The following is an 11,539-nucleotide window of genomic DNA, read 5'->3' as shown; positions in this document are numbered from 1 at the left end:
CCAATTGCTCCACCACAACGCACAAAGATGGGTCCTCAAAGAAGGTTGGGGATATATGTTGGATATGAATCTCCTTCAATTATAAAATATCTAGAGCCGATGACTGGAGATTTATTTACGGCAAGATTTTCTGATTGTCATTTTGATGAATCAGTATATCCAACATTAGGGGGAGAAAATAAGCAGCTGAAAAAGAATATAGATTGGAATGCATTATCACTGTCTCATTTAGATCCTCGAACAAATCAATGTGAACAAGAGGTTCAAAAGATTATTCATTTGCAAAATATTGCAAATCAATTGCCAGATGCATTCACTGACCTACCAAGGGTGACCAAATCATATATTCCAGCTGCTAATGCTCCAATTCGAGTTGATATCCCGGCAGGACAATTAATTAAAGCAAATGAGTCTAAGCCATGCTTGAAACGTGGTAGACCAATCGGTTCTAAAGATAAAAATCCTCGAAGAAGAAAAGGAGCAAATGATCAAAGTAAACATAACACGGAGGTAGTGGCTCAAGAAGAGCCCCAAGACGTAACAAATGATAAGACCTTAGGGGAGGTCCAGGTACCTGAAAATAATGAAAATGAAGAGATATCAATAAGTTACGTCTCAACCGGGAAAAGATGGAACCGAAATAATGTTGTTATCGATAACATTTTTGCTTATAATGTTGCTGTTGAAATAATGCAACAAGATGAGGATCTTGAACCAAAATCTGTCAATGAATGTAGACAGAGAAATGATTGGCCAAAATGGAAAGACGCTATCCAGGCAGAGTTAACTTCACTTGGAAAACGTGAAGTCTTCGGACCCATAGTTCGAACACCTGAAGGCATAAAGCCAGTAGGGTATAAATGGGTTTTTGTGCGGAAACGAAATGATAAAAATGAAGTCGTTAGATATAAAGCACGACTTGTGGCACAAGGGTTTTCCCAAAGGCCTGGAATTGATTATATGGAGACATATTCTCCTGTAGTGGATGCTATCACCTTCAGGTATCTCATAAATATGGCAGTGCAAGAAAAACTTGATATGCATCTAATGGATGTTGTTACAGCCTATTTGTATGGATCATTAGACAACGAAATTTTTATGAAAGTACCTGAGGGATTTAAAGTGCCAGAAGCATATAAAAGTTTTCGAGAAACTTGTTCAATAAAGCTTCAGAAATCTTTATACGGATTGAAACAATCAGGTCGTATGTGGTACAATCGCCTGAGTGAATACCTGTTGAAAGAAGGGTACAAGAATGATCCAATTTGTCCTTGTGTCTTTATAAAAAGGTCTGGATCTGAATTTGTTATAATCGTTGTGTATGTTGATGATTTAAATATCATTGGAACTCCTGGGGAGCTTCCAAAAACAGTAGACTGTTTGAAGAAAGAATTTGAAATGAAAGATCTTGGAAAGACAAAATTTTGTCTTGGTCTACAAATTGAGTATATGAAAGATGGAATATTTGTCCATCAATCAACATACACCGAAAAGATTTTAAAGCGATTCTATATGGATAAAGCACATCCATTGAGTACCCCGATGGTTGTGAGATCACTTGATATAAAGAAAGATCCATTCCGACCTCATGAAAATGATGAAGAGCTTCTTGGTGCCGAAGTACCATATCTTAGTGCAATTGGGGCATTAATGTATCTTGCCAATAATTCCCGACCAGATATAGCTTTCTCAGTAAGTTTATTGGCAAGATTTAGTACTTCGCCAACACAAAGACACTGGAATGGTATTAAACATATATTCAGATACCTCCAAGGGACCATTGATATGGGTTTATTTTATTCAAACGAATCCAAGCCATCATTGATTGGTTATGCAGATGCAGGATATTTGTCTGATCCACACAAAGGTCGATCTCAGACAGGCTATTTATTTACAAGTGGAGGTACAGCCATATCATGGCGTTCGACAAAACAAACTATGGTTGCTACTTCTTCAAATCATGCAGAGATAATAGCCATTCACGAAGCAAGTCGAGAATGCGTTTGGTTAAGATCTATAACTCAACACATTCAGCAAACATGTGGTTTTTCTTCGAAAGAGAATATTCCAACAATATTGTATGAAGACAATGCTGCATGCATAGCTCAATTGAAAGGAGGATATATCAAAGGAGATAGAACAAAACACATTTCACCAAAATTCTTTTTCACTCATGATCTTCAGAAGAATGGTGAAATAGATGTACAACAAGTTCGTTCAAGTGATAATTTGGCTGATCTGTTCACTAAGACATTACCAACCTCAATATTTGAAAAGCTGATATATAAGATTAGAATGCGTCGTCTTCGAGACATTAAGTGATTTTTCATCAGGGGAGTAACTATACGCTGCACTCTTTTCCTTAACCAAGGTTTTGTCCCACTGGGTTTTCCTGGTAAGGTTTTTAATGAGGCAACAAGCAATGCATATCATAAATAACTATGTACATCCCAATATTTTTTTTTAGAGAGTTTTTAATGAGGCACATTATCTATGGATATCCAAGGGGAGTATTATAATGAATATTATGGTGGATGTCTACTCTTCTTCCATGATCTTCGTCTAAAATGCTTAATGACATATTCAATGACATAATTTGTATGTTCAATGACATATTCCATAACATATTTTCTTCACTTTTATGCCTATATAAAGAAAAAATACTTTTCATGCTCTATCTCTATTTCTTGTTCATGTTTTACTAAATTGCTTTTATTTTATAACACTTATTGATTTGTTTGTGAACGCCGAAAGGAAGCAAAGCCTTTGGAAGAACCTAGACATGGATCCGAAGCTTACAGAGATTTCACAGCTGTTCGAACGATTCAAAGCTGCAATTGTACGGAATGAATTCGAAACTTGCACTAGATTTCTCTCCCAACTGAAGGTAATCGCATCAAATCCAGTACCTAATACTCAAAGCTCATTACATTTGTGCGGTATTGTTTCTCCTTTTTCTCTTTGCTAGACATTGGCAGTAATTCTTCCGACTGGTTGAAATCAGTGTTAATTATTCTCTTTATTCTTAACATCGAGTTGTCTTCTTTTGATATTGCAGGTTCTATTGACCGAATATAAGAGCCTGCCTCCCCTATTTCAGAACACTCCTAATGCTATCCAAGAGTTGACGATTGCAAGTAATATGCTCTTTTATTCTACTTCTTTGCTTAATTGCTTCATGACTGACTTTTGAAACATTGATAGAAAGTACATAAAGTAATATGAAAGTTTGTAAGATGGAACTGTTAAACAAATAATTAGAGATGAATATAGATGCTTACACATTTTGTGCGAGACGAGAGTAAAACAGAAAATCAGTAACTGTGAAGAAGACAAGACCTAGATTCTATGAGGCGCGCTTTCGGGTAGATTTAGTACCATTTTCCTATCTGGTGGGTGTGGCTGGTGAGAAAATAATTGAACATCATTGTTTGGTGGAACTCTAAAAAGAATGAGAAGTTGCTTGCTTGAGCTTTTAGTTTTGCGGTAGTTTCAAGACTAGATCTCTATGTTTTTCTTATTTACTGGCATAGTCGATCTAAGTATTACCAGCATCCTTGTTAATTTGGAACAGCTCATTGTTATTATGTTATAACACATTGCAGATAGCTTCACAAAGCTAGCAAGTACAATAGTTTTATTACCTATGCTTTCAGTTTGTTATACTCATTACTCAATCTGTTATCTATTTGTTGGAATTCTTGTTGGCTTTCAAATGCTACAATGATAGATCTTTAGCTGTATATATTTGGAAATTGGTATAATTAAATGGTTTTCCTGTTGTCGCTCATAATGAATTAATGATCAATGCCATAACAATTTACAGGAGATATATACGAGCATGCAGTTGTTCTAGCTGTAAAGATGGAAGACCAGGATGCATTTGAGAGGGACTTTTTCCAGCTGAAACCTTATTACACAGATGCTCGGTAACTAGCTGGTCACTCTTTAATTCTGCCTGTCATTCATTCTTCTGCATAATTAAAAAAAAGGGGAAACAAATCTGATGTTCACACGTCAAATACCCATGTCAAATGAGGTTGTAGAATAAGCTTTCTGCATCAAAGCTAAATTGCAACTGGATTGGCACCTTACAGTGCTTCTCTTCAAGCTTCAAGGCCCCATTTCCAACTAATTGAGGCTTTAAGGTTTAGAATAGCGCATGTTAAGTATTATTCTAGTTATTATTCTCACATGCTTTGTTTTTACCATAGTAAGAACGGCGTGTTGAGTCTGCTTGGTTGCTGCAATGTACTTGAATTTAACCATTGTGCTTGTGCTTCTCTTTTTGTTGTGATGGAACAGTGGTCGTCTTCCACCTTCTGCACAAGAATATCCAATCTTAGGTCTCAATCTTTTGAGACTCCTTGTACAGAATAGGATTGCTGAATTCCACACCGAACTAGAGTTGCTTTCTCCTAGTGCTTTGGACAACCCCTGTATACAGCATGCTGTGGAATTGGAGCAATCCTTCATGGAAGGGGCTTACCACCGTGTGTTGAGTGCGAGGCAATCCGTGCCTGATGCAACCTATGTTTATTTCATGGACCTGTTAGCAAAGACTGTAAGGTATGTTCTATTGGTTTTAGCAAAATAACGGATATCACCAACAGTATCTATAGCTATCGGCAGAACACCAGGCTGATGATATTGGATGCTACTTTTGCTTACTCTTTTGGCGTCTTTGAAGAACGACTTTATAAGAACTTTCAGACAACCTATTATAACCTAACCTGAATTGTTTTTGGGAACTGTCTTGCTAAGCACACTATTAGCCTGACATTTTACAACTTTGTCAATAAAACTCGGTCCACTGCTGATTGCCAATCCCTCATATTGTATACTATTATAATTCCATGTGACAATTTCAGATTTAGATTTAAATGGTGTAAATCCTCTGGTCACTGCTAGGGATGAGATAGCTGGATGCAGTGAGAAGGCTTATGACTGTCTTTCAATTAGTGATGCTCGACAAATGTTGCTGTTCTCCTCAGACCAAGAACTACTTGAATATGTTAGGGAGGTAAATCTACCCCTTTTCCTTTTTCTGTTCTGAGATAAGTTCTATTATACAAATACGCAAGTAGTTTAAAAGGCAAATAGTGCTATATAACAATATTTCTGCAAATGACATCCAATCTTCTGTGGAAGTCAGAAAGCTCTGAGTTCAAAGCAAAAAAAAAAAAGGACAAGAAGGAGAAAAGTTAGAAAGTTTTTAGTGCTCCAGAAGTACACAAAAGCATCATGATGTTTTCAATTTGGGATGTAGAATACCGTATTCCTTCAAATTTTATTCTCCAAATTTTATTCTCCAAGTCACTGCATTCCGGATCATTTACCATCCCTTGTCTCTCTTATTACTTCGGTTTCCTTTCCAGTTCCATAAAAGGCTCTTCACATTGCCTGATGAACCAAGTGGTTCTTCTAAGGTTAACCTTCATGCTCCAAAATCTTAAATTGATTCTATAGTGCCAACAAATGTTCATATCCATCTGCTTGGAGAGCAAACACCGACTAGTGTGTTAAATCTTCTTTTCCCAAATTTCTTCTGTTAAAATAGCTTCCTGTGCTGCTATCTGGAGAAACATAAAATGATTCACTTTCTTAGGTGCCTTAGCTTTCTAAGGAGCCATAGAGTGTCAAGCTTTCCCCTAAGCAGAAAATTATAGAAGACCTAACAGAGAATTACCCCTCTTCTATGCATTTAACTCCAGCAGTCAGATCCTTCTACCATAATCTCCTCACTATAAAGTAGGAGTATAGTCTGTCCTTATCAATCTTGACTCTTTCAATATAAACAACAGTTCAACGGATTTCAATGACTAGTATAAACTATAAAGTATGGGACAAAGAAATATATTGGTATTAGATTGACCTTAGCCCAAACCTACTTAAACAACCTAAAGGCTTGGCCCAGTCTGAAAGTAGACCTTGTAGAAAAGTGGATAGGAAAGGTAGCTTATAGATTCAAGCAACCAGCTCGTTGAAAACTACCCAATCTGGAAAGCGACATCCATTGATGAATGGCTATACAATGGTGGTCTGTATGAACTAATTGTTATAAACTTCCTCCTGAAAGTTGTCTGCTTCAGTCTTAAGTTTTGCCTAAACTGAATATCCAAAACAACAATTTTCTGCCTCTCCTGAGCACTTCAGGAAGCTTTTTCTTTCCATCTATTAATCAATCAATCACGTAAACCTCAACCCCAAATCTGTTGAGATCTGCTGTTTATGAAACCCATTTTGCTTAAATATTTCTTGTGTTACACAAGCGTCTTGAAGTTTGATCCATCCAGTTATGCTATTTCAGGGGGATTCTAGTTTCCCATTCACGGGAGAAAAATCTATTATAAACAATAACACATGAGCCCTATATATAATACATATTCTACTCCTACTACATATGGGACTAGGACATATTCTACGCCTACTACATATGGGACTAGGACATATTCTACTCCTACTACATATAGGACTAAGACTATTTACACATAACTATCTAACATTTCCCCTCAAGCCGGTGCATACAAATCATATCTACCGAGCTTGTTACATTATTACATATATAACTAATACGAGGACCAATGAGTGACTTTGTGAAAATATCTGCAAGCTGATCATTCGACATACAAGGCCGCTAGACTCCCCCGAGCAACAAAACCAAGTGGTTGCTGATAACCAGAAGTTGGCTGAAAGGCCGTCGGAAAAATTACAAAATAGGTTCTAAAACACCACCAAAAAACAGAAACTTCTCTGGAAATTACTGTTCGCGCCGGAAAAAATAAAAGTTGTCAAAATTTGATGTAATTTATATGGGTAGGTTCGGAATCACTGGTCGAGTAAGTTGTCCTTAAGAAGTTTTGCCAGAAAGTAGCTGGAATGGCTCACACACGCCGGAAAAATTATTGTAGCGCGTGGAGGCGCGTGAGAGACTTTCTTCTGGAGCGATTGACGGGGGTATGGTCGCCTGACTTTTTCTACCGATGGGGAGATAACACAAATCAATCTTGAGTTGTCAACCGGAAAGACGCACAGTAACTGATTTTCTGTTCCGATGGGACTGGAATTTTTGGGGTTTGGTCGCACAAGGGTTTCGGATCTAATGGTGGTATTGGTACATGCACAGTACCACTGTAGTAGTGATAAACCCTGGGAACAAGACGAAGTTGTCGGAAAATTACACGGCGATGAGATCTTTCTTCCCGGATGTCGCTGGAATGATCATTGAAGCTCTGATACCATGTGAGAATGCATGAGAGAAATCTGTTATAAACAATAATACAATGAGCCCTATATATAATACATATTCTACTCCTACTACATATGAGACTAGGACATATTCTACTCCTACTACATATGGGACTAGGACGTATTCTACTCCTACTACATATAGGACTAGGACTATTTACACACAACTATCTAACACCATTGTAACTGCCATGCCAATGGATGCTATTGTCTACAAAGCTGGATGGTACATTATAAGCTGCTTTCACACACGATACTCCTCTACTATCAAATTTTCTTTACTTTCAAGTTTCCAATTGAGTCTCTCTCTCTTGGAATTGTGATATTAGAGAATCATCCATTTCCGCTAGCAATTCCTTTCTCCCAACCTGTTAATTTTCGAACTCCCAGTACTGGCATTTCTTCTAAATTGGATTTTTATAAGCTATTGCTTCTATTTTGAGCAATAATAGATTCTGAGAAACAAGAAAAGCCATAAAACTTTTGAATTCCACTTTTAGTAGCGTTTGTGTCCAAGTCTTTCAAATAGAATCTTGTTCTTTTCCAACTCCTACTTTTACATATATATTAATTCCAGAATTGATCTCATAAACTCCTTAGATATTTCCAAGGGATGGACCCAGGATTTGAAGGTAGCGGGGGTACTGATGCCTTTAATATAGGCTTGTCAATTACTAGCTAAAAAGCTCTTCTCAGAACATAAGAGCAAAGTTTTCAATTCAAAATTATCGAAAATCATTAATTTGATACTAACATAACAAAAAGAACATCGTCCATTCATACTTGTATGCGGCGTGTATTAATATTTAAATACAGTGCAAATATTTTCTTCATAATGCAATGACAGTAAATATTTCTCAAATTTATTTATGAAGTGACAAAAATCTAATTTCGAATATATAATTGTCATATGAATAGTTTTCCTTGACATTTTGTTAATTAAAAAAGTATCAAAGTCTAGGAGTATAATTATTAATTAAATTAAACTATTAAACATCTTGTGGAGCTCAGTTTGGAACTTCTACACTTTTGATGGGGAGATTTGGTTAAAAGGGAAAGGAAAAAATGAAGTAAATTGCTCCTAAGCACTTAATTATCTAATCGTTGAATCCAACCCCCCAACGCCCCCCAAAAAAATAAAAAATAATAATAAGCTAAGACGCTGGTGTTGGGTCTCGAACTCTTGGCAAGGGGCACATGAGCAGACTAACAACCGGTAGCCCCATTTGACTTTTGATCTTAAGGGTTCCAAGTAAAATATATGAATGTTTTTAACATATATACACACATACATCTATAATTTTTGCCGAGGTTAATGGGGTGCGATGACTCCTCTACTCCAAGCATAGGTCCGCCTCTAGGCCACCAGTGGCGGATCTAGGATTTTGGGTACCTGGGTGCTTAACTTTTTTTAACATAAACTTACTACACATTATATAAGTAAACAACTATTTTAATACGACGATGAAAAAAGTTACCGAGAATCATATTTAATATTATGGACATCGTGAATCTGTGCTGAGAATACAATTGGCTAAAAGAAAAAATTGGTGGGTTTTACCTTTTTGGAGGAACTATTTGTCTTTAAAAGGGGTCGAACTTTGGGATCTTTTTTTTAAGAAGATTTTTTTTCTTTGCTATAGAGAGTTAGGTAAAGCAAAAATAAAAATAAAAAGCTAAAACCAAAGGAAGTAGTATTGAGTTAAGAAAGTGTGCGTGAATAATAAAAAAGAAGACCTAATTAATTGGGGGAAATATTTTTTTTCAAAAAAAAAAAAAGAAGAAGAAGAAGGAAGAAAGTAGCCTTCAATATAAGAGAAAGAAACAGTTTGCCTGGTTAAAAGTGCTGCCACTAGGACTGAGTTTCGAACTCCCGCCCTTTAACATCATTAAACTTCCAGCACCCCTTCTTAACCAAAGCACCCACCAACGTTTTTATTTCCTGGGTGCTTTTTGACCTTTTATATCCATTTCGTTAAGTTTTCCATGAAATTATACCTACTCCAGGTTAAGGTTAATGGGTGCTTAAGCACCCAAAATTTGTATATAGATCCGTCCCTGTAGGCCACAACCATGAGGGTATGATATCTGCATTGTGCACCAATAGCCCTTCGATCTTCGTATTAGTAACTTTTTTTCAAAACAAACCGTGCTTGCTTGTGATTATAGTATTTCCATAACCATTTAAATATGTTAATATGTTAAGAATATGGACCTAGGGTGTAACTCAACCTCTGAGTTAGCTCATGCGGTAAGAATTTGTCCAAGATCATATAGGGAGACAACAACTCATTCCTTAAACCAACATGGAGCATTCTAACACCTCTTTGCACGTCCATGCTGGACATCTATAGCATGGACAATAAGACATGGTTGTCCAATCTTGCGCGAACCAAGAATAGGGATATGGGTTTGGCTATGCTGCAATGTTAAGAAAATGAACTTTGGGAATGACTCAACCTCAAAAGTTAAGTTAAAAGCTAAGTGATGAGGTAAAAACAAAAGTCTATTTCCTCAATCAATGTCGAACATTCTAATAAAATAGAAGGCTTTTTTGTTAGGTAGTCTAAGTTCCAAACACCTTCCTTTGCATGGTGAAATGCCCCTCCTTTGGTTGGATCATTGTGTTCCACTTTATCCATAGGAATTTTCTTCTAATTCCCTGCAATTTCTCCAACTTTGATTTCAGCGGGAACGTGGCATAATATAAGGCGAAAGGCTATCTGATAAACTGTTAACTAGGGTTAAGCAACCTTTTCCGAGTTGTCTCAAATTTATCAACCACCCTTTGCCATAGATTTGTTGTTTTTGGTATTCTTCACCAAATTAGAGCTCTATATGATGACGGAATAGTAAAAAAATCTGAAACCTCGTTCCTTATACTTCTTCTCGCCACCATATCTCTGAGAACTCACTCTCGGGCCACACCCGTACCCAGACAGCACTCCCATTTGCTAAATAACCCGCAAGAGTCCTCCATACCAGCTTTCCAGGCCATCCTTCTCTTATTATATTATTACTCTTTTCCAAGACCGCCCCTCAATCACAAATCTCGTAACCCAACAAAGCCTAGGTAAATGCCCCTGTGTTTCTTGTTTTTTGTCACTTTCCCGTCTCCCAACTATAAATAGGAAACTCTCATATTTCACTGAATTAGATAGAACTTTTTTCTCAACTTTCCTAGCCTCTCACATAGAACACCTTTATTGCATCTCTGTCCTGTGAGCAAGATATGCTGGTAGAGGCTCCAAGGACAAAGTACGTACAAAGTATATGAGTCCTCTTGATAGGTTCTGACTTACCTAACTTAGTACTACTGCATTCTGCTAGGTTCTTAATATGAATATTCCTCATATTCCTAGTATTCTTGCTTAGCATCAGAGTTATATGATGGTTAAATCAGAAAATAGCAACTGCACCAGCCTGATACTTGTTTAAAGGGCTGCTGGTTCAAACCAGTAGTAAAACCCCAAATGTGGCTTATACATCATTGCCTTAAACCCTTGTACCCCATAGAACCAAGCTCTCTCAGTCTCCGGGATACTGGATGTGTACCTGCCGGTTTTGTCAATGGCCTTTGACTCTTGTGTTTGTCTGAATCCTTCCCTATACTGTTGCCACTCTTCTCTGCACATAGAGCGATCAATTACAAGCAACTGCTATTATTGTTTTCCGCAAGTCATCTAATCTAATGTGCTCTGCAGGAGCATCCAGAGTGGGAGATCAAAAATGGCTTTGTGATTTTCCAGAAAGTAAAAGATTCCGTGCCTTGCAAGGAGATACCATCCCTGCAGCTTATCACTCAAACACTCAGCTATGCAAGGGAGCTGGAGCGCATTGTCTGAGAAGACACGTCACCCTGCTCTTTTTGGGATTTCAGTCTCATATATTCTCGAAATTGGACTGTACTGTGAAGATATTTTCGTTGCCTTCATCATAAACAAATTACGATGATACTGTTAGAGAACAGTTTTTGTATCTTAAATCTTAATGAGGATCAACATCTTCCTTTTTCTCCCTTTTAGGTGTCTTAGAATTTCCATCTGATATATTTTGTGCTGTCGCTTGCTCCCATCCACACAATTAGGGAAAAAGCTCATTCTTTATGCTTCATTTTTTCTGGCCGCTTCATTAGGATCGTCTCTGCATGTATTTGCGCTTCCATTGCACTTCCTAGGTATTAATGTATACAATTCAGCATATTAATATGTGGATTTATTTTTAGTGCGGTGCTGAGGGGGGGTTATTGTTAATAACAGTTTAAAGTTAAAGGACAGAAAGACTACAGTGC

The 11,539-nt window shown here is 37.2% G+C and overlaps 1 protein-coding gene across 1 annotated transcript; it reads left to right on the top strand.

The window, feature by feature from the left end:
• The first annotated feature begins 2,663 nt into the window (after positions 1–2,663).
• LOC104243054 (26S proteasome non-ATPase regulatory subunit 8 homolog A-like) lies at positions 2,664–11,266 on the top strand. Its single transcript, XM_009798180.2, has 6 exons — positions 2,664–2,887; positions 3,059–3,137; positions 3,827–3,929; positions 4,306–4,569; positions 4,912–5,023; positions 10,953–11,266. Exons 1-6 carry the CDS (start codon positions 2,783–2,785, stop codon positions 11,091–11,093), a joined length of 804 nt encoding a protein of 267 aa, XP_009796482.1. The 5' UTR covers positions 2,664–2,782; the 3' UTR covers positions 11,094–11,266.
• Positions 11,267–11,539: the final 273 nt, after the last annotated feature.

This window comes from Nicotiana sylvestris, chromosome 10 (assembly GCF_000393655.2).
Source record: "Nicotiana sylvestris chromosome 10, ASM39365v2, whole genome shotgun sequence".
NCBI lineage: Eukaryota > Viridiplantae > Streptophyta > Magnoliopsida > Solanales > Solanaceae > Nicotiana > Nicotiana sylvestris.
This window is presented reverse-complemented; position numbering and strand designations above follow the sequence as displayed.

Excerpts from the sequence above, each read along its gene's own strand:
- LOC104243054 (XM_009798180.2), top strand. The coding sequence starts at position 2,783 with ATGGATCCGAAGCTTACAGAGATTTCACAGCTGTTCGAACGATTCAAA. Across the intron at positions 3,930-4,305 it reads CCTTATTACACAGATGCTCG|TGGTCGTCTTCCACCTTCTG; the intron begins GTAACTAGCTGG and ends GTGATGGAACAG. Across the intron at positions 5,024-10,952 it reads TACTTGAATATGTTAGGGAG|GAGCATCCAGAGTGGGAGAT; the intron begins GTAAATCTACCC and ends TGTGCTCTGCAG.